At 49.4% G+C, this 26,589-nt stretch overlaps 1 protein-coding gene across 3 annotated transcripts; it reads right to left on the bottom strand.

Moving 5' to 3' along the window:
* Nucleotides 1-649: 649 nt before the first annotated feature.
* LOC107146843 (acyl-coenzyme A synthetase ACSM2B, mitochondrial-like) lies at nucleotides 650-20,339 on the bottom strand. 3 transcript variants are annotated; one of them, XR_007342670.1, is made up of 15 exons: nucleotides 20,182-20,338; nucleotides 18,568-18,752; nucleotides 15,203-15,413; nucleotides 14,807-15,014; nucleotides 13,413-13,556; nucleotides 11,892-12,048; nucleotides 9,307-9,386; nucleotides 8,983-9,106; nucleotides 7,745-7,825; nucleotides 6,518-6,619; nucleotides 5,084-5,211; nucleotides 4,865-4,964; nucleotides 4,287-4,406; nucleotides 3,527-4,018; nucleotides 650-888 (listed from the first exon to the last, which is right to left on the bottom strand). XR_007342670.1 is itself a non-coding variant. In XM_015491122.2 (14 exons), exons 2-14 carry the CDS (start codon nucleotides 18,742-18,744, stop codon nucleotides 784-786), a joined length of 1,737 nt encoding a protein of 578 aa, XP_015346608.1. In that variant the 5' UTR covers nucleotides 18,745-18,752; nucleotides 20,182-20,338; the 3' UTR covers nucleotides 650-783. The 3 variants fall into 3 exon arrangements, 2 of the variants coding, with proteins under 2 accessions (XP_015346608.1, XP_015346609.1); XM_015491122.2 differs by lacking the exon at nucleotides 3,527-4,018; XM_015491123.2 differs by lacking the exons at nucleotides 3,527-4,018; nucleotides 7,745-7,825 and having other exon boundaries at nucleotides 20,182-20,339.
* Between the last annotated feature and the right edge of the window lie 6,250 nt (nucleotides 20,340-26,589).

Raw genomic sequence — 26,589 nt, 5'->3', positions numbered from 1 at the left:
TGGGTAAGTGCTGAATACCACCGTCGTTGCTGTCATTGCTAAGAGTTCCCAAGAGAAGTCAGAGCCCACTTCCCCTTACCCCAGCCTGCCAGGAAGGCTCACCCTCCGTCTCCAGATTGTCCCCTCCTGGACCCAAGGGGCCCAGCCACTGAGCCTGGGGGGGTCCGTTCTTCAACAGCGCCACCTGCTGTCTACCTCCAAGGGTTCCCTACCCCACGAGGGGCTGGAGACATCCCTCTCATTCTTTGTCTTCCCCCCAAACCATCCTCAGGGTCTTGATTTAAAAATGATTTTATTATTTGATTCTAGGAAGACCAGATGATGTCAAAATCATGGGGCTTGGGGACCGGCACCTTCACGGTCACCACAGCTGTGACCAGGGTGGCTCATGGAAAGTGCCAGTATTTATTTTTATGGACTTATTTTCCAACTGCTTTCCCTTGCTGGTGAATCTTTCCACGACATTTTAATTTCCTTTTCCTGTTACCCTCTTATTTCCCCTCTCATCCCTTTTCTCTTTCTCCTTTCAGCATCTAACAAGGCAATACTAATAATCAAGGAAAAAAACAAAAACGAAAATCCTCATAGGGAGACTGAAGACCCCGAGGGAAGGGAAAGGGGAGGGGACCTTCAAAACGATCAGCCAAAATAAACATTTTATCTTTATAAGTTGATTTTTCTCAGGTATTTTGTTATCGAAATGGAAAGCTACACAGAAACTGGTACTGAAAAAATGGGGTTGTTGTAACACCCCAGTGAGTGACCCCAGGGTGGGGGGGGGTCTCACTGGGCCTGGGCTTGCTCAGATGTCTTCCACTCTCTGGCTCGAAGCTTTGCTCGTTCGATTTTCCCTGAGATGGTCTTGGGTAGGTCCAGGACAAACTCCAGCTGTGGGGAAAAAAGAGACCCGGGTGGGTCAGGACACAGAGGGGCTGGATTTTTCAGAGGAGTTTCTGTGACGGGGAATCCTGAGGCTGGAGGCTCCGGGAGGCGTGAGGACAGAACCTGGGAAATTTCCAGAAAAATCTCTGTGTGCAACAGGAAGTTTCAGAAAGTGCCTCGGGGCAAGGAGAGGGTGGCTAGAACAGGGCAGAAAAGTCTAGAACTCTGGTCTCCAACCAACTGTCACTCAGAGGAGAAGCAAGAGAAGGAACTGGGTTTGGCACAGAGGCCAGCGCTCAGAAATGTCAGCTGTTATCAATCTGGACGAGGAAGAGCAGATGGCTCAAGTCAGAACACCTGTTGTTGTTGTTTTGTTTTTAGTACCAGGGATTGAGCCCAGGGGTGCTTAACCACCAAGCCACATCCCCAGCCATTTCCAAAATATTTTATTAGAAACAGGGTCTCGCTGAGTTGCTCAGGGCCTCGCTAAATTGCTGAGGCTGGGTTTGAACTCGAAATCCTCCTGCCTCAGCCTCCTGAGCTGCTGGGATTAAAGGCGTGCACCACCGCACTCGGCCAACACCTGGTTTTTCATTCAATTTCTCAGATCATTTCCTATTGATCTGCTTTTCTCCAATTTCACTATCTTCACCTGTTAAAGGCAGCGTTGGAAGGTGAGAACCCTCCATGTCTAATAACCCTGAATACTAAGATACAGATGAAGATAAACCATGGAGACTTCCAGTTTTAGGGCTCAGCTGACCACGGCCCTGGTCTGGGAGTCAGACGTTTCAAAGCTCAATAAAAATAACCACCACAGGCATCCCGACAGAGAAAGAGTATCTTGGCAGTGGAAGTGAGATTTCTTCCATAGATAACACTGACTGATGAGAAAGGAGTTTGTTCAGACCCTGGGGTCAGGGGTCAGAAACAACAGCTTGGGGGCAAAATCCAGTCCTTGTCCTGTCCCTAAATAAAACACAGCCACACCTGCTCCTCCAGATACGGTAGTCCCTCCTTATCCACGATTTTGATTTCCATGGATTCGGTCACCTGTGGTCAACCGTGATCCGAAAAGATCAAGTGGAAAATTCTGGAAATCAACCATTCATACATTTAAATAGTTTTTGTATCAGTAAATTGTTATAATTGATTTATTATTGTTGTGGTTAAATTTCTTATTGTGCCCGAATTTTAAGTTTTTCTTTATCATAAGTAGGTATGTATAGGGAAAAAAAAAACCCGTAGTCTACCTGTCGGGTTGGTGCTGTCTGGTTTCTTAGAGCCTATCCCCTGCAGAAGAGGGGGCAGTACTGTCCTGTCTGTGGTCACTTTAGTATTCAGAGGCAAAGTTGAGGAGCTTCAACAAAGACAATGTGACCTAAACTATGGACCCTTGGTCCCCCTCGGGGGTAGACAGAGATGGGAAGTAAGTCAGAGTGGACATGTGGGTTGATGCGAGGTAGCACTGTCTTTGGCACGGTTGGTCAAAAGGACCTGCTGCCCTGGGAATTCTAGAGGAAAGACGGAGGGAAGGACTTCATCTAGGGGGGGGGACACTTAAGTAATATGCTGTAAACTATGGGATAGGGCCCTTCTACTAGATCTTCCAGAACATTCTATTACAGTTCAGAATTCATAACTACGTTTGGTGTGTTTTGGTTTCTAGTCTCCTTTAAAAGTACTGGGTGTGGTGGTGGCCCGTGCCTGGAATCCCAGTGACTTGGGAGGCTGAGACAGGAGGATAGCAAGTTTGAGGCCAGCCTCAGCAACATAGCCAGGCCCTAAGCAAACTTAGCAAGACCCTGTCTCAAAAAATAAACAAAACAGAACAATAACAACAACAAAAGGGCTGGGGGGATGTAGCTCAGTGGTAAAATACCCCTGCCCCCTGCCCCCTGCAAACAAAAAAAAAATAACCGGACTCAGGAAATGCTTCTTAGGCACCAGTCATTCTTCCAAGTGCTTAATGTCCTATAGATGTTAACTCACCCCGACAACCTGTGGCGGATAATCATTAGCCCCATTTTAAATGTCAGTGAACAGAGAGGTCACGGGGTAAGTAGAGGGAGTTGGAATTTGGACCCAAGGCCTGTTCTGAGAGGCTGCCTCGCTCTGAGCTGAGGCTGAGAGCCCGCAGGGGGGACGCAGATGGGCAGCGAGGTCCCCCTTCAGGAAGAAGGACTCACCACCGCTGCAGCCCCCTTGGGGGATGGTCCCAGCTAAGGACAGCTGTCCTGCCCAGGCTCAGGGGGCAGCCCGCACCCACCCCTGATCTACAGGGGTCTGTAAAGTGGTGGGGCCTGGCTCCGGATCATTCTGGAAGCTCGTCCTAACCTCAGACCCTCCGGTGGGGCTGGCCGAGGTCCTCCCGAGACTGGATCCCAGAGCAGCTTCCCCCCCCAGTCCTGCTCCCTGCCTGTCCCCCTCCCTGGAGTTGACCCCCAACACCCCCTAAGAAGCCTCTGGTGTGCCGGTCTCCGCCCCGGGGTCTGCTTCTCAGGAAATCCCCATGTCAAGGAGCGTGTGCTGAGGAGGTGGCCATCGGGTCACCCGCCCATCCAAGGGGCTCACCCGGGTCTCTGTCACCTTCTGCTCCAGATTCAAAACATCTTTGTTTCCTTTCCCTGGAACCAGCCCTTACCTTGTACCCAAACCTGTGAACCGGCTTCTCTTGCCATGTTGACATCGATACCCCAGTTCCCTCCCCAGAGATCAGCTGGAGGAGATGGGTACAGGACATCTTACCCTCAGGGGACCACGTGGCCCAGAGCTGGCCGATCAGAGGATCCATCGCCTGGTTCCAGGGGTCGGTTTAACCCTGGGCGCGCAGCCCCAAGTTCTCCTACAAGTGTCAGCCCTGGGCCTTTGCTGGGGCCTGTGGGGACATCCATGATCTCTTCCCCCTGGGATTTGCTAAGCTGCTAAGAATGGGTGTGTGTTTGGAGCTTCTTGGAGCCACAAACGGAGAACCAGTCAAGAAATGAGGCTAATAGAGAAGGAGGGTCGAGGTGCGGGAGAGACACTCCTGACCGCGTTGTCCAGACGCCGGGGATCAGCCGGGATGGAACACCCTCTCCTGGACCGTCCTCTCGTGTGAGCCAGGAACAAAAACTTAACTTTCTGCCACCTGCGACTGAGAGTTGTAGAGCCCCGGATGTCCCAGCAAGACCCCCGGGCAGGGACAGAGGGGGACAGGCCGGGGTTGGCTGGCACTCGTTTGCATGAGAACATTTGGCATTTTTCTTCCCATTTGGAGTTGGTCAAAGACTGAGTCTGGTTTCTAGTCCTCAGTGGATGGCTGTTGGGTTGTCTTGGGTGGCTTTCCTGGTCACAGCCAAGGAGGGATTTTGGACCGAGAGGCCTCGTTCTCGGCCTCCTTCCCCGGGAGTGGGAAGGCTCACCTTCCTCGGGTACTTGTACGGGGCTGTCACCGACTTCACGTGCTGCTGCAGCTCCTTGGTGAGCTGGTCCCGGTCATGGGACAGGAACTCGGGAGCCAGGACCACGAATGCCTTCACCACCTACGGCCAGGGAGACGAGAGAAGGGCGCGTAGGGGACCAGTCGTCTCCTGGGATCCTGCCAGGCCCCGCAGCCACCACCTGGGTGGCCCCTCAATGGCACCTCCCCATATTTGGTAGGGTCTTTCTTTATTCTCAGAGTCCCACCGGGAACCACCTGGCTGAAGGATCCTATCACTGGCTCCAAATCCTCCTCTGTTCTCTTGGTCAGGAATCAGGTTCTGATTCAAATGCCAAACAGCAGGAGGAAATTCCTTGTCTTCCCATAATAAGAGTCTGCATATAGGTGGAGCTGACTAGGTGCTTGACCTTGTCCTAACACTTTACAAATATCAACATACACAGTCCTCATAGCAGCCCCTCATCTTACAGAGGAGCTAGCTGAAGAACAGAGAGGCTAAGTAGCTTGCCCAAGGTCACACAGCCAAGGTGCGGGCCTAGGCTGTGCACACCCCATCACCTCTCCTCTGTCGGGGTCTGGACTGCTGATTACAGCCGACTCAGCCACGGCAGGGTGCTCCAGCAGGGCGTTCTCCACCTCCGAGGGCCCAATCCGGTACCTGCGGAAGGACCAGTCCTTCGGTGAACACTGGACTCAGCCTCTAGGTCATCCACAAAGTACAGAACCCGCCAGGATAAAGGTCCAGAATGCCCTTCCCAGCCCAGAAGCCAAGCTCACCCGCTGGAATTAATGATATCGTCTGCCCGCCCCACGAACTGGAAATACCCATCTTCATCCTTGATTCCTCGGTCCCCCAGAAGCCAAAAGTCCCCGCGAATATTGGCTGCGGTCTTCTGGGGATTGTCCTGGTGACCACAAAGAGCAAGTCGTTGTACCTGCCAAGTCTAAGTCCCTGTCCCAGGGCTACCATGAGCAGATGTGCCGGTTGAGCACTTGGCAACCTGAACAACCACACAGGGTGGACCTGCCTTGAACCCACCCACCCTGGATCCCTGATCCAACTGAATTTTCCTCCTTTATTGCAGTTCGTCCAGCTAGGGTCTCTCACTTATTCCCCTGGGTCTGGTCTGATGGGTAATATTGATGCACTCTTCCATCTGTACGCTAGGGGATTTCTCCCCATTGATTTCAGCCTCCCTTCTGGACAGCCTCAACTCTGCTCACTCCCTGATACTGTCCTCGAGTTTCTGGTCGATTCTGTCCTTTTCCTGGTTCCCTCCAAGGTGCGGGGCCCCTCCAGGCAGCTGAGGCTCGGGCTTCCTCCCCTCCGTGCACCTTCCTGTCTTGTTCAGCTGCGGGGGGGCGTGTGGGCTTCAAATTGGGTGTTCAGTTACTGGGTTAGACAGTGTCACAGAGGAGCCTTAGCCTAGCTCCCTCACTGGGGAATGTGAGGGCACTGAAAAATCAGAGAGGTCAAGAGGATTGTCTGAGGCTCAACAGCCATTCTAGGTGATAGAGCTGAGACCAGAAGCCAGATTTCTGAACTACTAGCTTAGCTTCCTTCCTCATGTCACGAGGAAACCGAGTCAGGAGAGCCCAGGGCCTTGCCAAGATCACTCAGTGAATGGGGAAGCAGGGTTCTGAATTCAGCAAGCTGGATCCAGAGCGTCCGTAGGGTGACCAGGAGGATTGAATGACTAATGTAGGTGAGGTGCTTTAGGACACGCTAACCTTGTAGTACCAGCTCAATAAAAGGGGACACTTGTTAATCAACCAGCCTGGGGGCCAGGATGCGTGGGTCGAGGGTCTTCCCTGCCTGCTTCCCAGTAGCCCTGGGCGTCAGGGACTCTGGTAATCTCTGGCGTCACCGTCCTCACCTGCCGGTGAGCCGCCTGGACTCAACGACCCTCTCTACCTGCACCTTCCGGGGGCCTGAGGCTCGGGATGCCCCCCGCCACGGGGAAGTCTCCGAGCTTCAGACCTCCGGAAGGTGCGGGTGTAGGGTGTAGGGCAGGCCTGTGACCCAGATCCCAGAGGCGGGCTGAGGTTGTTCGGGGAGTAGGGGCAGCCCTTCCCCTTGGCAGAGCACCCATCCTTGGACACTGGACATCTTGCCGATGCCTCTTGAGAGGTTCATAACTTGAGGTCCCCTTGTGTCACTTGGTGCCCCGCATTCCCACTGGAGAGAGGAGGACGGGGACCGGTCCTTACCACATAGCCAAGGAAGATGCCTATGGGCTTGGTGGGCCTCACCCTGATGGCCATGTCTCCCTCTTGACCGGGAGGCAGCACGTGGCCCTCCTCATCGATGACCTGGAGGAGGAAGCCGATTGGAAGGAGGTGACCCGTGTGGCCGCGTGAGTGGGTCAGACAGAGACCTGCTCTGGAGGAGTCTGCAGAGGCCCTGGGACATAGAAATCTCCCATGGTGTGTGAGGTCACCTTGGAAATGGACAAAGAGAGTCTCAAATTCCCCCCCGCTGCCTTGTTAGTAGTTGACTCTCAGAGCGCTAGGCCTCGAGGTTTTCTGTGTAACACAGACGGACAGCCCATGTCAGGGTCTTTATCCAAATGAAACCGGACACTAAGAAAGCAGCTCAGTCAGCGGTTCTCATGGGGAGTGGGGCGACGGGTAATGACACATGATTCTGAACAGAGTATTAATAGTTGCACTTTAGAGGCACACGGCGGTGCACATGGTCACGGGTCCACAAACACAGATTCTAGCTCTTGCAGTTCAGCCCCAAGAAATAAAGAAGGGAAAGGGGCAAAACTTTAGCTACCACCCCACTCAGTAAGGTCTCGATTTTACTAGTCAAAATCTGGGTATCACCCTTTGGGCTGACCGATGACATATCTATTACCTAGTTATTAAAATTCATGATGTACATTGGCATCCATTCACCTAGAGAGATGGTTACACACAGTCGGGCGCGGTGGCTCGCGCCTGTAACTCAGCGGCTCGGGAGGCTGAGGCAGGAGGATGGCAAGTTCAAAGCCAGCCTCAGCAACTTTAGTGAGGCCCTAAGCAACTTAGCAAGACCCTGTCTCTAAATAAGATATTTAAAAAAAGGGCTGGGGACGGGGCTTAGTGGTTAAATGCCTGGGTTCCATCCCTGGCACCAAAAGCAAAACAAAAAAACCCAAAACCAAACCAATAAAAATTACCCTTATTTCTATTTTTAGAACACATGTACTTATCTAGCCACTTTGACAGCTGCACCAAGCTGTTCTCTCTGAATGGTAGGAATATAAATCTACCTTCCCTTCTTCTCCCTCCCTGTCTTCCTCCCTCCCTCCTCCCCTCTTCGCCTCCGGCTCCATATTATTTTAATATCTTTTATTCTCAATTATTTTTGACTCAATGAAAAATCTAATAAATAGAGGACTTAACAGGTTTATGCTTTCTGTGTCTCCCTCCTCAGGGGCCCCAGCAGACCTGCACGTCGTAATGGGGTAAGGCCGTCCCCAGGCGACCCGGCTTGATTTTCATGGTCTTGGAAACTCTGCAGGTGACTCCCTGTGAAGGGCACAGACTCAGGAGCAGCCCCCAGGAGCACAGAAAAAGAAAGAGGCCAGAGAGAGAGAGAGAGAGAGCGATTCCGCCACCTGTTCCTGGCGCCCGCCCTTCCCTTCCCCCAACTCTCTCTCCCCTTTCTTGGAACCTCAATCCTGCTCAGAAAGCAGCCTCCCCGGTGATGACCTCCCAGGCAAGAGAAACTGACAACCACATCATAAAAATATCCGACGGGCCAGGCATGGGGGCGCACGCCTGTCATCCCAGCGGCTCGGGAGGCTGAGGCAGGAGGATTGCGAGTTCAAAGCCAGCCTCAGCGACTTAGCCAGGCCCTCGGCAACTTATGAAGTTACCAACCTGCGGTCTGAGCAGGCCTAAAAGATGCTTGTTGGATGACTTCCTATGATAGGACCGGTTCTGCTTGAATCCTGAGAGGGGGCCCTTACAATGGAGGTGCCCATGTGCCCAAAGCTTTCCCTATAGGGCCCTCCCAGGGTGGCTGGAAGCTCTGACCAGGCTGTTCCTCACAAGAGCTTGCTAAACTCTTCCCACATCCCAGCTCTGCCACGGCCCCCTGCAGGAGGAGAAAGAATTCCAAGAAGATCTCCCAGCAGGTGAGGTTGGGCCTTGCTGGTGGCCTCTCCCCGCCCCTCACTTAGATGGAAGCAGCTGGCTACAGTGCCTGACAGGTTGAGTTGAAGGAGCCCGAGGCCCTTTCTAGAAGATGGTCGGATGCAGCCACCCAATCTTGAACTTCCCAGCCTCCAGAACCATAAGCCAGCATGAATCACTTTTTTTTTATTTAATAAATTACCCAGTCTCAAGGCTTCTGTTATAGTAACAGAAAAATGGACTCGGACCCTAGCCCTTCTGTCTAGTTCATCTGCTTTATTTTCTATGTCACCTGCTTCACCGCGCTGTTCCATAGCTCTCTCGGGCCAGCTACCGCGGCATCTATTCATTTATTCTCTCTCTCCCGCACTAGAATGCAATCTCTATGAGAGCAGGCGTTTGCCTGTTTTGTTCCCATAGCAGATGCTCAATAAATGTTTTTTTTTTTCAGATAAGTGAATGCTAAAGGGTGGATAATATGTTTATTATCAAAGAGCCTTCAAAGCCCACCAGGTGCACCAGCCCATGATTCCCCTGAGAGCGGGTACCGTTTCTGTCTGGCCGTAGAATTCCCAGATGTCCAGCCCTGTCTGGGCCCTCCAGTTCTCCAGAGTGTCCGGAAGCAGGGTCTCCCCTCCAGTAAAGCAGTTCTGTAGGTGTGGGAACTTGTGTCTGAAGAAGAGAGAGAGGTAAAGGTCCCTCAGCCCAGTGGGAGCCAACGTCCCCCTGGGCCACCCAGAGCTGGGGTCTGGGTGCTTTGATGCTCTGGGGCTGGTTCCATGGGACCACCCGTGTTTAGAGGGTCAGGTGGACAGACCTTTGCGTGTACATGTACCTACAGGCTCCTACCAAGCTCCCCAAAGTCCCATCACCTGGAAAGATCCTGTTGGAGCAACATCCGGTAAACGAGGGGGGCAGCCACCAGGTTGTTGATGGGGTAGCTGGACAGCACCTGAGGGGAGACAGACAGCTGGGCACTCAGCAGGCCACATGCCAAACTTTCCAACATGCACAGAGGTCACTGCCCTGGGGCTTGGAGTCACAGCGGTCTAGCTGGAAACCTCAGCTTGTTGGTCGGTTTCAGACTGAATGAGCCTCACAATTCTCCAGCATCAAGACACACAGAAACTGAAAAACTGCCATCGTAGCAAAACGGTCTGGGACCCGTTTGGAACACTGGCTGCCTGTTCCTGGCCATTTAAGACTTGCCCGAACCAACACACCACTTGGTAGTGTCTAAATCCCCAGGCATCGTGGAAAGACAGCAGCTCAGTGTGTGACCTTAGTTAAGTCTCTTAACCTTCTGGAACCAGCTTTTTTTTAGGGGGAGGGGTACCAGGGATTGAACCCAGGGGCACTCGACCCCTGAGCCACATCCCCAGCCCTATTTTGTATTTTATTTAGAGACAGGGTCTCCCTGAGTTGCTTAGTGCCTCGCTTTGGCTGAGGCTGGCTTTGAACTTGCAATCCTTCTGCCTGAGCCTCCAGAGCCACTGGGATTACAGGTGTGCACCACTGTGCCCAGCTGGAATCAGCTTTTAAATAAATTATTTCCAACCTATTTTCCTGAAAATCTTTTTGGAGGATAATTGAGTTTTTTTTTCTAAGTGCTTGGAAAAGTTAAAAGCATCTGTAGACATTTCAAAAAAAATGTTGCAAAAAAGACCTAGTATTGCCCTGTGCTATCTTGTTTAATTCTCCCACGAACCTCAGGAACTCTGTATGGTCATCCCCATCTTATGGAGGAGAAAACTATGACTCAGGGTTAAGTAACTTTTCCAAGGTCACAGCCATCAAGTGGTAGATCAAGTATTTGCCCCATGTACTCTTCAACTGTTATGTAATATCAGGTTCAGTCCAGGAGAAGAATTGTCCAGAATTGAAGAGCAGTTTAAGCAAAATGTCTAGGGAAAAAAAAAAAAATACTAACGCGAGAGCATCACGTGATCAGTTCATTCAGCGGCTCTCGATGAACTAGCCTAAGCTACAAAAATCACCCTACGTTCCTGCCGCGCAGGAAGCTCAACTTGCATTGACCTACTTATTTGCTAAACATCTTCTCTCCTCTCCTTTGTGAATTTGCTCAATTCCACCAAGTGGATTTTATAAAGATACATCTGTTGTTGAGTTTTGCTTTACTTTGTGTTTTGTTTGCAGAATTTAGCAAGAGCCAGTTCAGAATAAAATAATCTGTTTTGGGAAAGTAGTGGAAAAATAATCTGTTTAAGACAGAATGATGGTCTCATTCCAAGAGAATCTCCAGAGGTAATCCAGACCACCCCTGACTTTTTGACTTCTGAAGGTGTCCTTTGTCCCTTAGTTTGTTTCTGGAGGCAGCCAGATGAATGTCTGGGTTACCCATGAACTGCTACAGAGATCTGCAGGCCCAAGAAGGCAATGATCCAGCTCCCACAGCATAAGCACAGTTCAAATTCGTTAGAGCATTGCAAGCAAAATGAGGCCACTTTTACTGCTTATGGCTACATGTTAACAAATAGTTATAGTTTGTGGATTTTACTTAATGATCTCCCAATCATGTTCTATAGGGAAAAAAATCCAATTTGTTCTTCAGGATTCCTCTTAGATAATACCCCCAAAGTAGACCTAATTCAAATGTCCATCAATAAAAGACGGAGAAGAAACTTGGGATTGATTCACAGAATGGAATACTATACAGAAGTTTAGAACAAACTTCTGACACATGCAACAGTGTGCACAAATCTCACAGAGAACAGGTTGAGTGAAAAAAAAAAACACAAAAGATTATGTGTTGTATGAGTCCACTTATATAAAGTACAAGAAGGGGCCAAATTACTTTGTGGTGGTAGAAGTCAAAAGAATAAGGAACATCTCGGGTGAGGATATGGTCAGGAAAGGGTGTGTGCACCTTCTGTACGGATGGAGATGTTTCGTGTCTGGATTTAATGGTGGTTACCTGGGCGTCTGAGATGAATGGAATGTTCCATATGCATATGATGGAGCCCCAACCTTTCATGTGATGGTATTTGAAGGTTGGAGGTAATTATATCAGGTAATGAGGGGGGTGCCCCAAAGATGCATTAGTGCCCTTGTAAGAAAAGGAAGAGATTCTCTCTCTCAAGAAGGCACTCATTTGCAAGCCAGAAAGAGGACCCTCACCCAGAAGCCAATGTTACAATGATCTCGGATTTCCAGCCTCCAGAACCGTGAGAAAAAAGTGGTGTCTTAGTCTCTCTGGGGTATTTTTATCGTAGCAGCCCAAGTTGACTAAGACAACGTCGAACGTGGGTAAATTATTTTCAAGTTGGACACTTGGGGCCACTTGGGTCAGGGACCATTTCTACCTTGCTCACCAAGCCCGCTCACGTGGGCTGGGCTCTAGCAAAAATGATATGAATGGAAATCCACTTCCCTAAATGGGCGCATGCAAACCCTGGGCTCATCCTGACCAATCAATGCAAAGTGGGTCTTCTCTTACCTTCAGAATGGTCTGGGGGTCAAACTTGGGCAAAAGATGGATAAATATGCAAGCTCCCAATGTCCAAGGTTCCAGAACTGAGGTCAAAATGTTCAGGACCCAACCCGGGTCTGATACGGTCCATATGATGTCCGAAGCTCGCATGCCTGTCCAGGTGCTGGGCACAGAGAAAGCACACATCCATCCGGGAGAGAGCACGCTGGCACAGGGTGTGTGTGCACAGGTGTGTGCGTGTCTGCCCGTATGTTTATAGGAATGTGCGTACGTGTAAGCAGGGAAAGGGCAGGAAAATTGTTTTTCTGCACAGTCTGTCAAGAGGGATCAAGTGTTCTAAATGTGACCCCAGCAGATATGACTGAATAGACACTTGGGTCTTATGTGTTCTCCTTTTATCCTCAGAACTTAGTACAGCGTCACATGTGGTAACCACCCAGGATTAGCGTGCTAACAAGAGTCATCTAAGTAATAGTCTCACAAGGGCCTGGCCAAGTTCAAGTTTGACTGAGCAGAACGTGGGTTTTCATTTCTCCAAGCATCATGAACAGGTAACACTAGTTGCCTTTATCTCTTCAGCTCAGAGTGAGAGGTATTAACCCTGTCTTAAAGCAAGAATCATTTAGACTGGACAGGAAGACGTCAGGACCACCTCCCTGAGGCTGATGGTCACCACAGTAGGTGCCCTTTCTTGCAGATTAATATTTTCAGCTCCGTAGGAAATCAGGCCTATTAGGACCAAAGTTGGAGGGGGGGTGTGAATGAATATATTACCTATATTTAAATAATGTATCCTCCATTGTTTAAAAATAGCATTTCCCTACAGCTCAGCTATTAAATAATTTGTATAATTAATTACATTTGCTGATACAATGGGCTCGTAAGTAGGACAATAAAGTTTTTACAGTTTTTTTTCCCCTGAAAGTATTTTTCCACTCTAATAACATAATAAAATTCACATAACAGGCCAGATCCCAAAGATGTCAGAAGATTCCTTCTTATAATTGCATGAAGACCTTGCCATAGTGTTTCCTGATTTCACAGATCAGGCTGATGCAGGAATGGAATACATTTCTGAATTATGTGGTCTGTGATCCAGAAACTCTGAGATCTCAGCTCATTTAACTCATCCAACTCCACCTTCCATTTTAATGGATTTGCAAAGCAATTTTTCTGTTAACAAAAAAATGTCCTCTTGGAATACTGGTACCATCAAAGTCAATTGGCAGCACCCCACAAAACAAGATAGAGATTGTTCTGGGAAAAATGCATATGAACTTTACTGCTCAACCTTTACCCTACTAGCCACATGGTTCAAAACCTGGAAGAGGTTTTGAGATTTGGAATCACCTGTAATGGAAACATCACCCTGAAGAGCGCTGGATTCCCGGTATGGGAAGCCTTGCTTCTTAAGACCCCCTCCCCAGTTGTCTTCCTCAGAAACTCCCAAGAAGGGTCAGATCTACCCTCAGGAAAGCCTGTACGTCTGGTCCCTGGGCTCTCTGGGAAGGGAGGGGCGTGGCTTACCCAGCATCCATCTGGGCCTTGATGCCCAGGCTGGAGTGGGAGTGTTCCGCCATCTTGGGAGGGCCACTGGTTCCACTAGTGAAGTAAATGGCAGCTGCTTCTTGGCTTCTGGTCTCCACACAGCGATGAGTGGTGGGTGCCTCTCTGATGGAGACACAGAATATCACCTTCTTACATCTAGCCTGGACACCAGATGTCACAGTGACTCATTTTGCCCACCAGCTCCCAGTGTAAGCCACTTGATCCACTTCAGAAAGGGGTGGCCATTGAGTAGTTAGGATCATGGGATTCTGAGTTAGTCAGATTGGAAGTGAAAACCACCAGGTTTGGCACTTTGTTAACTGTGTCAGTTTGTACTAGTCAATTAACCTCTTCAAGTCTCACTTTCCATACCTGTGAAAGGGGATCAGTACAACTTGTCTCATAGAGTCCCTGAGAAAATGACTTATACCACAAAGGCAGTATTCATTGTGCTTAGTAGAAACTTCATAAATACTAATCTGATTGTGGTGCACAGTAGGGGGGCAGTGGGTGTTCCCAATGCTTTCTTTTTTTGGGGGGCGGGGATACCAGGGATTGAACTCAGGGGCACTGGACCACTGAGCCCCATCCCCAGCCCTACTTCATATTTTATTTAGAGACAGGGTCTCACTGAGTTGCTCGGTGCCTTGCTTTTGCTGAGGCTGGCTTTGAACTTGTGATCTTCCTACCTCAGCCTCCCGAGCCACTGGGATTATAAGTATGTGCCACCACATCCGGGCCCCAATGCTTTCTTTCTTTATTTATTTTTTCCCCCCAATGCTTTCTTGATGTCCTCTTTTATTCACTGAAATCCCCTACACATCTCTCAGACATCTCCCCCAGCACCCTGATTTTGAAGCTGATGTCACTTTATTTCTGACAGTTACCTTAAAGACCATGACATTAGAAAGGAAAATGTCCCTTGTGGAGGGATTTCAGACATGTGACAGGGAAACACATTCATTGATGAGTCTTGCTATGGACCTTTGGAAGGACCCCTGGAAAGCCTTGCTTAGGGATGCAGAGGTGAGAAGGTGCTGGAGACTCAGTACATCGGCCGTCTCTTAGGCTTGGCCTCGCATACTGCTGGCCTCACGCGGGTTTGAGCCGCGGTTGCCACAACCCTGAACCCTTGGAGGTTACCTTATCAGTTCTTTCTTGGAAAATCCTGGAAGTTTCCTGTGTTTTCCTCAGAAGGTCCCCCACACAAAGCTCCACTTAGCCCTTGAAATGACCTGCCTGCCCGCTCTTCTCTCCCAAGTCCCCCGCTCTGCTTCCTGAGCACCCCCACCCCAATAAAGCACCTGCCTGCGAGTGTTTGGCTTGGTTCCCACTTTTGGTGAGCAGCCAGGCCCAGACGTGCCGAGACTCACCGCATCAGGGTCCTGAAGTCCAGCCACCCGTCCCGGCTTTTCTCAGACACCAGTAGCTTGATTCTCAGGGAAGGGCAGTCGGATGCCACTGTGTCCACTTCTTGGGCCACCTCGTCCCCAGCCACTATGGCCCTGGCCTTGGACGCCTGCAGCCTGTAGAGTATGTCTTTGGACTTCATCTGGACAGTCCCAGGCATGAAGATGAGGCCTGGGGAAGCCAAATGGTTCAGACGGAGCTGGGAGGAAGGGCTGGGGACGGTGGCCAGCCGCTGAGGAACGGGGACCCAGGGGGAGAGCGGGAGGCACACTTCCCGGAGGGCTGCTCTGCGCAGAGGCAGCTGTGTGTCTCTGCCCCGGGAAAGAGGCGGCTGCCCGCCCGCGTGGCCCGATACCAACCTGCTCGGAAGCAGCCCAGGGTCACCAGCCACCACTCAGGCACTCGGGGCAGCACCACGGCCACACGGTCCCCACGCTGCAAGTGGCAGGCCCCCGAGAGGACGTTGGCGGCCTGCTGGCTGACTTCACTCAGTTCTCTGAAGTTCCACTTGATCTCGTCCCCATCACCGCTCACCCACCACAGGGCTGGGCCTGGAGGCCTCTTCCCAGCCTGAAGACAGAAGCCTGCGGCTAACTCAGGGTCGGGGACCAGCCCAGAGACAGACCCCAGGTCTTGGGCTCGCTACGTCAAGGCCTGGCAAGCTCTCGGGACCCCCACAGGCTCTTAAAAGGTCTTGAAAACCTTCAAGTGTTACTTTTTTATTTTTTAGAGTTAGATCTGTCAATATTTACCATGCTAGAAACCCAAACTGAGAATTCAAAAAATATGTATTTTTAAGAAGTGACAGTAATAAGCCAAGGGTGGGTTCTGGGAAATGTGTCATTGGCAGCTTCAGGGCTGTGTACACTGTGGTACAAGCTAAGAGAGCCCGACCTCATGACGTCACTAGACCATATAATCTTATAGGATCACCACCGTGTCATTGGTCTGTCAGGGGCTGAAATGTCATAGGCCGCGTGTGACAGTACAATTAACACAAGACCGCTTCAAAATGACACTATTCTGCTTCTTAATTCACTAGTCACTCCTTGTTCAAGGCTTCGCTATCTGCTGAATGAGTACCCTGCTGTCCACGACAGTCCAAAAACATGAAATAGAAAGTTCCAGATATAAACCATTCGTGATTTCTAAATTGCAAACTCTTCTGAGCAGCATGATGATATCTCATCATGATTAGGATGATTCATTTATTTATTTTTAGGTGGTGCTGAGGATCGAACCCAGTGCCTCAGACTCGCGAGACAAGCGCTCTACCACTGAGCTACAATCCCAGCCCCAATGATTAGGATTTTTGAAATAAAAAAGTCAGTGTATTTCCCCTCAAAAAAGAAAATAAATAAATAAATAAATAAAACACAAGAAATAGGAAAGAGAGAAAGAAGTGGCATAATTTTACATTTACTTTTCAATGTATGTTTGTTTTTTAACGGATACATAAAAACATAAAAATTGTGCCTACTTATGGGCACCCGTGATGGCTCAGTACACGCGTACACCTTTAAATCAGGGTGAGCCTATCTGTGTCCTTGAATGCCTATCATTTCTCTGTGGTGAAAACATCCGAAATCCTCTCTTAATCTCGTAAAATACCCAGTTGTCTCTGGTCACCACTGGACAGTAGAAAACCAGAACTTCTTACCCCATCTAACTGCAACTTAGTTACCCTGATCAGCCTCTTCCTCTCCTTCTCCTCTCCCCATTTTAGCTATTTCCAGTTGTATAGTCCAGGGACATTAAGTCCTTTCACCTTGCACAACCATCACCATCTGGAGAAAACTCTCCATTATCTAAAATTGAAACTCTGGACCCTTCAGACAATTACCCCTCATCCCTACTCACTTAGACTCTGTCACCACCCATCTACTTTCTGTCTCTATGAATCTGACTCTTCCAAATCATACACTGGCTTATTTCACTCAGAATGAGGTCCTCAAGGCTCCTCTTTGTAGACGCAAGTGTCAGAACTCCCTTCTTTTTGAGGGTCGAATCATATTCCATTGTATGTAGAGTCTACACTTTTGTATCTATTCATCTGTTAATGGACATTTGAGTTGTCCTGACCTTTTGGCTATTTTGAACAAAGCGACTATGAATCTGGTTGTATGAATATCTCTTTGACATACTCCTTTGGATTCTTTTGAGTATAAACCCACTGGTACGATGGATGCACTATATGGCGTTTTATTTTGGGGGGTCAGGAGTGGGATTGCATTATATGGTAATTCTACTTTTTTCAGATTTTGAGGAATGACCATATTATTTTCCATCGTAGCGCCACCACTTTACATTCCCACCAGCGATGCACAGATATTCTATTTTCTCCAAGGTTTATTTTTGAAATAGTTTTTCACTCCACAGATCCCCTGAATCTTGTGTCATCTCAGGGGGTTCCCGGGTCATAACTGAAGACCAACAGGAAGCAAAAGAGGAAACACAAATATTTCAAAATCCCACGAGAGTGATATGACTTTGTGCTAAGAATGTGTTCTCTCCTGTGTTGTCAAACTGTGGTAATCAACTAATGTGACAGGAATAAAATATGATTTCAGTGAAGAAATTTTGCCATCGTCTCAACGATAGTTGAGTATTCTTTTCTGTATGTTGAGTAGTCATTTGAGTTCATTTTTCAGTGAACTGTCTGCTTATATTCTTTGTCCTCTTATTTTGAGTGAAGCCTCTTTTTTTCTTGTTTTATGGGAACTCTTTTATATTGGGGATATTAACTCTTTTTTTTTTTCTATCACTTGAATCGAACATTTTCCCCCTGGTTTGGATTAGTTCATTTTCTTATGGTGTTATTGATAGAAAGGTTCTTTTGATCTTTATGCACAGATTTTTATTAAAACATTTCTTTTATGGATTCAGAATTGTGAGTTGATCTGGTCAGGCCTTTCCTCTGTATTCCAAGGAGATATGACTTTTAAAGGAAATCCAAAGATAGAAATTTTATTTTAAAAATTTTCATTTTAAAACGTGGACCTAACTTTTTTTTTTTTTTTCCAGAGCACCTGAACCTAGGTTCTATCATCGGCCTGGGGGCCAGGTGTTGTGTCACAGTGTTGGAACTTCAGGGCAAAGTCACCATTGTGGCCACCTTTGAGAGCGCCCTTGTTTAAAGCCTATTCTGGCAAATCTACGCCTTTGCTTATCCTACCTTGGGTGGACTCCTCCATCCCCAGTCATGTGCACAAGGCTTCAGATGAAGGTGTATCAGCACCAACTGGGTTGGAATTCTAGAAGCTCAGGAGAACTCAGAAAATGTACACCACTCTCTCTCTCTCTTTGCTGTCTCAGGAGGGAGCCCTTTCGAAATCTCTGCTTGGTGGACATCCTACTTGCACGTCCCTGATGACAGACGTGTGACCCAACTTGCGAGAAGACTGGCTCAGATTTGCTCTTCTCAAACCCAAACCCATTTCTTCTGTGACGCCAGCCCACTGGTTTGCTCTTGGGGGTCAGAACAGAGCCTGCTCCATCTTCCAGGGGTTACCGGATGGCACCATTCTGTGCCAGGCTCCCGGTGCCTTTCTGTCTGCCAATCCCATACCTGTCTCATTTTCCCACTACGGGCGATGAGCATCCTGTTCATAGCTTCTTACGGGGACTGATATGTAAGCATTCAGTAAACATTTATCGAGTGAATGGAAGAATTAATGAAGCCAGCCAAACCATCCCCACCCCGTGCCTCTTCTCTCCCTCTTACCTTTTCCATACCAGCCCAGTGATCGATCACGTTGCTAGCAAAGTTAAACTTCTCTGGCACATCTTGGTGGCCCCACGGTATGGACGACAGTTGCCTGACGGTAACGTGGAGAGTGTACCTGGACATCTCAGGACTCCATAGGGTATAAAGTCTCTGAAGTTTTTGCAGCCAGTGCATGTTTGGATCTGTGAAGGAAAGGAGAGGCGGGGCTGAGCCTTTCCTTAGAAGATTGCTCTATGAATCATCATCTCAACCTCACCGGGCTCTCTCCAGGAGTTGACTTGTGGTAGTCATGAGTGGGATTGGCTCTCAGAATCTGTTTCAGCGTCCTTCTAATATGCCTCATTCTCTGAAGGCACCTGTTCAATATTTCTGACCATTCTGTGACATCCAATTTCAATAATGAGTCCCTTTGTGCTTAAAATACAGGGAGTAGTAGATTGTATTATTGTTCCTGGCAATTTGATTCCTGTAGTGAGACTATATCTATATCTATATCTATATCTATATCTATATCTATATCTATGTCTGTCTGTCTCTCTCTCCCCCTCTCTCCTTCTCTCTCTCTCTCTCTCTCTCTCTCCTCATTCACTTCCATGTGATTTCCCAGTGTAATCTGAAAGAATAGCATGTATACCCCTGCCATGGACCTTGGCCTTCCCACGCAGTATGCTCTGGTCAGTGGAATGAGAGTGGGTTGGTCTTACTCTTGCATGTCTATTCTCTCTATGAGAATTGCATATCCAAGATGGGTATTTTCCCTTTATCCTGGGGCCCAGAATGTTAGGGCTAGCAACAGACAACCCTCAGACCCACAGAGGGAAAACATGAATGGTTAAAAGCTACCTGGATGATTTGGATGTTGGTTAGTGTATCCCCTGCTGACTAATACAAGGAGCATCTATTTCTTGAAACTGAAACTTGACCAATACTTGACTGATATCTTAACTACTATGGACCTGCTACCCAGGACCTAAGACAATCACTTCCCAAGGTCTAGCTGTCGTGATTATTGTTCCCATATACATTGGCCCCAGGGAAAGTAGTTTCACAACTGGTTGGCCTTTGAGTCCCAACATGTGTGCCCTGATGATGTTGCAGAATTTAAGTCTAACAACCCTTGATTCCAGAAATCCAGCCGGCAGGACAGTCAACTGGCTCAACTCCAAGACATGTTTGTTGAGGCAGCAGCTTCCAGAATACTCAAAATCTCTGGGACATGTGCAATCTCTCCTATTTTCTAAAGGAATAACAGGCTAAGGTTCCCTAATACCTGGATCCTCAGCAGGAATATATATACTGCTTCTGTACCTGCGGGTGCCTCTCTCTTTCCATGACTGGCTCTTGCGCCTCCTTCGGTCCTCACCTTCTCAGACAGGCCACCTTTCTTGATGGCCACCCAGCTCTTACCTGACCACCCTCCTCCCAGCTCCACAGTCCCTCCCATTAGCTATGCTACTATCACCCCTTCCTCTTCCCCTTCTGCTTCCTCACTAAGACCTGGCAGACGCTCTTTCTCCATGAAGTGTCACTCTCCTTGTTAACAATAACTCCTAAAGGTTGGTGACACCAAGAGGCAGCACCCCATCTTCCATTCCTGACAGCAGTGCTCACCTGCTGAGTTCTTTCTGGAAGTCACTCTGGGGATCCCTTGGTCCACTCTCTTCCTGAATGAGCAGCGTGAGTGTCCCCAAAGCCTTTAAGAAGAGCACAGTAATCATGCAGAGAGCCCCTGAACTTAATTTCTCCAGACTTGGTGGAGAGCACAGCTAATCATTAACTGTGCACGGTCCTGGAATCTTACGTGATGTAACATCATTCCTCCTAGCCAAGTTTATGGACAGCCTGGCCCTAGAGCCTTCGGGTCCACTCACTCTGCACATGATCTCATCCAAGGTCGTAACCACCTTGCCAGCGACCCTCACCTGTGCATCTCCAGAGTAGATCTGTCTCTTGCATCTTAATCTGCTTGGTTTCTCCACTTGGGTGTTTAATAGGCATTTTATACACACTTGTACAGAGCTGAGTGCCTGATATTATCTCTTCCTGCAAATCATTCCGCCCCATCTCCTCTCCTACCCATCTCTTACCCATCTCTTACTCTAGCATTCCAATTCTTCCTACTTGAAACCTTAGAGTCTTCCCTGACTAACACCTGGGTCTGGCAAACCCATCACTTGTATCTCAGGCTATCCAGAATCTGTCTCATTCTCTGCCCTGTTCCAAAACACCACTTCCACTCCATGAGAGTATTTTGTGGCCTTCTGTCTGGACTTTCTACCTCTGCTTTTTGCCCCCTGAAATCTGTTCCCGAGCAGAATTAGCCAGACTTAAGTCAGGCTGTTACCAACTGGCCAAGGGTTCTTTTGTTCAATTCAGATACAAATCACAGAAAGGCGGAGTGAAGCTCCCTTCGTGTTAGCAGCTCTGGGAAGCTCCGCAGCAGCTCTCAGCTGCTCTCCTAGCAGCTCTCTCGTGGCTCTCAGCTGTGAGCATTGGCAGTCCTGGCTGTTGGCGGCCCTTAACGTTACCAGCTTAGCAACCAGCTCAGCCCGCCCAATTTAGACAGAAATTACAGATAGGCAAAATAAAACCATTCAAAGGAGGCTTTACTGGAGCTTGTGCTACAGCATAAAGGGGAGCAGGGCCTGGGATGGAGCTTTCTGGTCAGGCTGATGAGGTAAGAGCAGTGCTAGTGATGCAGAGAGACGGGCCTGGCTCACGCACGTGCAGTTTCCTGGTTGCTAACTGCAGACGTTCTGTGCCGTCATGCCAGTCTGTGAAGGCTGCTGAGCTGCCTGTCCTGGCTGTCACAGATCTGGGAGGTGCATCTCTGGACTGGAGAGAGGATGTTTAAAGCAGCTGCAGGATGGAAGGCTACCGCAGATGTGAAGGGGACGCGCCATGCTCCTCTCTGCCTCCTCGGACCATCCTGGAGTAGTTGGGGCTGGTCCCTGACGTCACAGATGGTGCAGTCTCATCTCTGATCCCTGCCACCCATCTTTATCCCAAAGCAGCAGCAGCTGCCCCGGAGTGACTGGGCATGAGGAAAGGGTCTGGTAACTGTCTCTCAAACAGCCTGGTGTGCTGACCCCTGCTCCCAGCAGCTTCGCCATGGGAAAGAAACAGCAATCTGTTCTAGAAAGGAGGGATCACAAAAAGCAGAAAAACACCCCTTTGGGGTGGGAGGGTCAGGTCCTTCAATTCCATCTCAAGACCATGGACTTCTCTGAGCAAAATCCTAAGTCCTTGCTCTGATCTACAAGGTCCTCACCACCACGGTCTCTCCAAAAACTCTCCCCTGGCTTCCCCGCTCCAGTCCCGTGGACCTCCCTGCTGTTCTACCTGCATATAAGGCACTCCCGGCCTCTGGGTCTCTGCAGATGCTGTTCCCTCTTCTTGAAATCCTCTTCCACCTAAACACCCAGATGACTAGCTCCCTTACTACCACCACAGCTTTACCAAAGGATGTGTGGTCCTTCTCTGCCCACCTGCCCTAACCTCTCTGCCATATTTTGTCTCTTTGGTCATCTATGTCTCACTACATATGCTTTATTTATTGTTTTTCTTTCCTTTACCCAACATAAGCTCTCTGAGAGCAAGGATGTTTGGGTTTGGTGCTTCCTGATCCCTAAGCCCCAAATCAATATCTGGCACATATCAAAGGGTTGGTCAATAAATATTTATGTTGAATAAAATATTCTTCTTCATCCTCGGGACAATGCTATAAACCAGGGATTACCTCATCTCCTCTGGATAAATAAAGAAGCTGAAGCTTGAAGACCTTGACTCTAAGCTCCCTCAGCAAGTGAAAAGCAGAGAGAAAATCTAAGGGGCCATCTCCACGGGCTCCCCACTCACTTTTTCCTTGAACCTTGTGGAAATCTCACCTTTCCCTCCTTCTCAGGGAGTGTGACAAGGGACCCGTACTCATTAACCTAGGCTGAGGTGTGCTGGGCCCCAGTGCCACCTGGTAATGGTTCACCCTCCACTCCTCCCCAGAGTCACTTGGTATTTCTCCAAATGTCCCAGGTTCCCCCTCCTGCCCATCCATTTCTCAGTTTAGTGAGGTGGAAAGTACACGGATACTGGAATCGGGCATCCTTTCTGACCTGACTCTTACTATTGGGTGAGTTGAATAAGTCACTGATCCCCAAGCCTCGGTTTCCCCATCTGGAGATCGGGGCTTCCACCGGCACCCCTCTCAGAGGCAAGCAGGAGAACGTGGTGAAATCATCCTTCTACGTCACTTTCCGCAGTGGGGACATCTAGCAAGATACAGTAGCCCTTCCGCAGCTGAGTCGTTCCTAAGAATCAGACTTCAAGGTCTCCTCAGAGGGGAACAGGTCCTTGCTCGCGGTCACATAGCAAGTCGGTGGTAGCCGGACCCCAGGCTCCCAGAGCAGGGTCTCCCGTCCACACTGCTGAATTAAAAATGAATGCTTAGGCCTCGAGGATGGAATCCAGAGGGCCCTGGGTGGCCGAGATGAGGTGTTTTCCAGGAAAGTCCGCCGAAGGGAAGAGTGTCCCAGCCAGAGAAGTGACCGCTGGCACTGCAGGCCACGTCAGATCCCGCGTCTTCCCCATTGGGGAAAGTGATGTCACAGAGCTTCCGCACGGGCAGGGATGGGGCTCCTTTGGCTGCCATTTTTCCTTCAGAGACAGAAGCCCTAGAAACACAGACCCACAGGCCAGGGCCCAGACGGGGGCACCAGAAACCTGGGTATGACTGGGCAAAGGCCCATACCAATGGCCATCTGGGGGTCCAGAGGTCTTGAAGACCCTGGAATCCTGCACTCCAAAGGGGTTCTGGGGAGAGAAGAGAGAAGACACTTGAAGGGTACCCATGAAGCAGTTTGGGCCCCTTAATGGTTTTTCTCTGGGCCAACCCTGGAAATGGGAGGGCTTGAAACATCTGTGTCTGAAAACAGCAGCCACAACCTGGAAAAAGTTCTTCACCTGCTCTGGGAAAACTTACAGAATTCCACCTCCTAGTCTGTTTGGTTTCCAGCCCTGAAGATATCTGTCATCCCTTCTCCTACAATCCTGGCATAGATATTTCTGAGTGTCTCAGAATCACACTGCATCAGTAGCCTCTTAAATGCCTTTCTAGGAAGTTCTCCCCAAGTCTCCCTCCAGTCCCTCTTGCTGTTGCTATTCAGTGCCTCTCGCCATCTGCCTGAGCAGATGCTTCAGAGCACAAGGAACATGAGGTTCGTGGTTTACTCCTCTTTCCCTCTTTGATGGGGACCAGTTGGCTAGAAGGGGGAGGGAGTGGGACCCCAAGACCTGGAGTGGAAATCGAAATCTTGAAGAAGGCTGCACCCAACTTATACAGTAGAACCTTGTAGGTTCGGGAGTCAGAGGGTCCAGTTTGGGTTCAGGTTCCCTGCTACTGAGCCATGGGGTCATGAAGCAGGTGATGACATCCCCACCCTGGGGATGGCCTGGGGACACCTCCTAGACACGTGAGCCCTGAGCTTGGCAAGACCTATCCAACACGTGGCCACAAAGATGTTTCCAGCAACTTCTGTTCTAGCAGGGTGGCCTTGAAACCGCTAGGCTTTTGGGGGCAGAGGAGCTAGTTCAACTTTGAACCCCGTTAAAGTGTTTCCTTTTTAAAAAGTCGATTATTTAAAGCTAAGTCAGTTACTTATTGACTTATTCCCAAAGGGGATGAGTAAAGATTTAAAAAGAGACGAAATGCACTGTGTACTGTGGACGTTCCAAAAATTGCAGCAGATGTGGTCTGGAATGGGGGAGACGGAGGGGATGTCACACACACGCCTGTATGGACCGCGGTCCGGGGTCGGTGACCACGGATGCAACAGATTTGGGAAGTGAAGGATGTGGTCCAGGGAACAGCAGTCAGCGGCACACCAATGAGAGGAAGCTCAGGAAAAGGTCATTTGTCCTCTCAGAAATCGGGGACAAAAGGGACCCACAGACTCATTTGGTTTGGAGCTTCCTGAAGCAGATTCTAGAAGACAAGCCATGGGATGCTCTTCTTCCTGGCCATATCCGTCCCTGTCCCTGAGTCAATTTATGTTGGGTACCTAACAGCAACATCAAAATTGTGTCCCTCTAGAGTTGTTCTCCTTTAAGGAGAAGTGACCGAGACAGAGCCCTCCTGGTTTGGAAGTAATACGAATAACAACAGGAGAAATGACTTAGTTCCTGTTAGATGCTGGTAAGCTTCAGAGGTCAGTTCAGGTCACATCTCTGTTTAGAACCCACCTGGGAACTTCAGTTTCACGTAAAACAAACATTCTGACCTCTCTGTGCAAGGTGGGGTCACACTCACTCTCCTCTCTGCCTCCACCCCTGACTCTTGGCACCTCAGCAACACCAGGTAGGTACCTTCCTGCTCTCTGCAGGCCCAACCTGCCTCAGGGCCTTTGCATGTACTGTTCCTTTTCCTCAGACTGTTTTCCCCCAGGTGTCACCCAGATAACTCCTGCTCCTTCAGACCTTTGCCAGAGATTTTTATCACCTTCTCAATGAAGCTTGGACACCTACTTAAAGTCATACCCACCTCCAAACTGGTTCTCCCTCTGCCCCCCATCACCAGGTGCTAGGCTCCCTACTGCTCATTTTCTTTTCACATGTTATAGAATTTACTTTTTATTTTTTTTTTAAATCTGTCTACTTCCATTAGAATCTAAGCTTCATGAGGTCAGAGATCTTTGCCTTTCTTGCTCATTGACTTAGTTAAGGACTGAGGACAAAGTAAGTACTGGTGCGGAGTTTAGTACTCAGTAAATAACTGAGTGAATGAATAAGTAATTGAAGGAAATAAAACAATGTGATGGGACAATGGGTGAGACTGTGTGTAGCTCTGTGTGCGACAGCCTGTGTGTATGTGTGTAAGTGTGTGGTTGCATATGTATGTAACTGCTGGGTATGAGTGTGTGTACACATGTGCGTGACTGCACACCTGAGTTTGTAAGTGTGTGTGTGTGTCTATTGGGTGTGGATGCATGGGGGGGGGGATTGTGTGTACGTGTGTGTGCATGGGTGTCTGGGTTTTGCAAGGTGATTTTAGATCAGCAGTTTTCATAGCTGTGGTTTGATGTACATTAGGGAGAAAAAAGTCACAGCATGCCTGATGTTCATGAATACTGTGTAGAGTACAGCTATTTTCTTTTAAAAACAAGTTGAGCTGGGTCCGGTGGCACGTGCCTGAACCCCAGCTACTCTGGAGGCTGAAGCAGGAGGATCAGAAGTCAAAGTCCAGCCTCAGCAACTTAGTGAGAACTTGTCTCAAAATAAAAAATAAAAAGGGCTGGTGATATAGCTCAGTGGTAGGGGGCCCTGGGTTCAATGCCAAGAACGATAAAATAAAGAAATGAAGAATGAACGTGCGTTGACCTAGCCCAGGGGTGAGGACACAGCTACACTCACCAAGGGACAAAGAGGATCAGCTCTAGTTGCAAGGAGCCGAGGCAAAGGATTCCAGTGGAGCACGTGGCCCCGTGCCTGGGGAGAGTAAGTTCTCGATGAATCCCCGGAGGCAGCAGTGGCCAGAGCTGCTGGTATTTGTCACCAGTGACTCCTGGGGCTGGTGGGGAGGTCGGGGCTGGATGGTGGTGGAGCCTGGCTCCCCGAGTTACATCTGTGGCTGGGAGTTTGGCCTTTTCCTTCGGAGGTGAGCTGGGCTGAGGTCCCTCTGTGGGAAGGTTGCCTGGGGTGCCAGTGGGGACAGACATCCACTCCTGTCCTGTACCTCCTGAAGTGGGAACCAGCCGAGGATTGCCCATTCCAGCCGGAGAGGAGCCCCGTACCTTAGCCCAGGGGGAGGGCAAGAGAGTCCACTACCCAGCAGAGAGTGACCCTGTGCAGCAGGTGCCACGTCCCCCAGCCGCCATTTCCATCCAAGCCTCTCGGCTTCCCGGGGACAAAGACATGTAGCAAAGACGGCTTAGCCCCCTAACAATCTGGGGGCTCAGGAATCCTAGCAGCCTCCTCTGCTTGACTCTAACCCCGCTGGCCAGGAGCCCTGAAGCTGTCAGTGGCTGAGCT

Source organism: Marmota marmota, unplaced genomic scaffold (assembly GCF_001458135.2).
Source record: "Marmota marmota marmota unplaced genomic scaffold, marMar, whole genome shotgun sequence".
Taxonomy (NCBI): Eukaryota; Metazoa; Chordata; class Mammalia; order Rodentia; family Sciuridae; genus Marmota; species Marmota marmota.
Note: the sequence above shows the minus strand (reverse complement) of the source record. Positions and strands in the feature narration are given on the sequence as shown.

What these genes read in the sequence shown, in the direction of transcription:
- LOC107146843 (XM_015491122.2), bottom strand. Translation starts at nt 18,744, where the DNA reads ATGCACTGGCTGCAAAAACTTCAGAGACTTTATACCCTATGGAGTCCT. An exon ending in CTCCAACAGGATCTTTCCAG is followed by an intron (nt 9,107 to 9,306) that starts GTGATGGGACTT and finishes TCTCTTCTTCAG; the next exon opens with ACACAAGTTCCCACACCTAC. An exon ending in CGTACAAGTACCCGAGGAAG is followed by an intron (nt 889 to 4,286) that starts GTGAGCCTTCCC and finishes TTTTCCCCACAG; the next exon opens with CTGGAGTTTGTCCTGGACCT.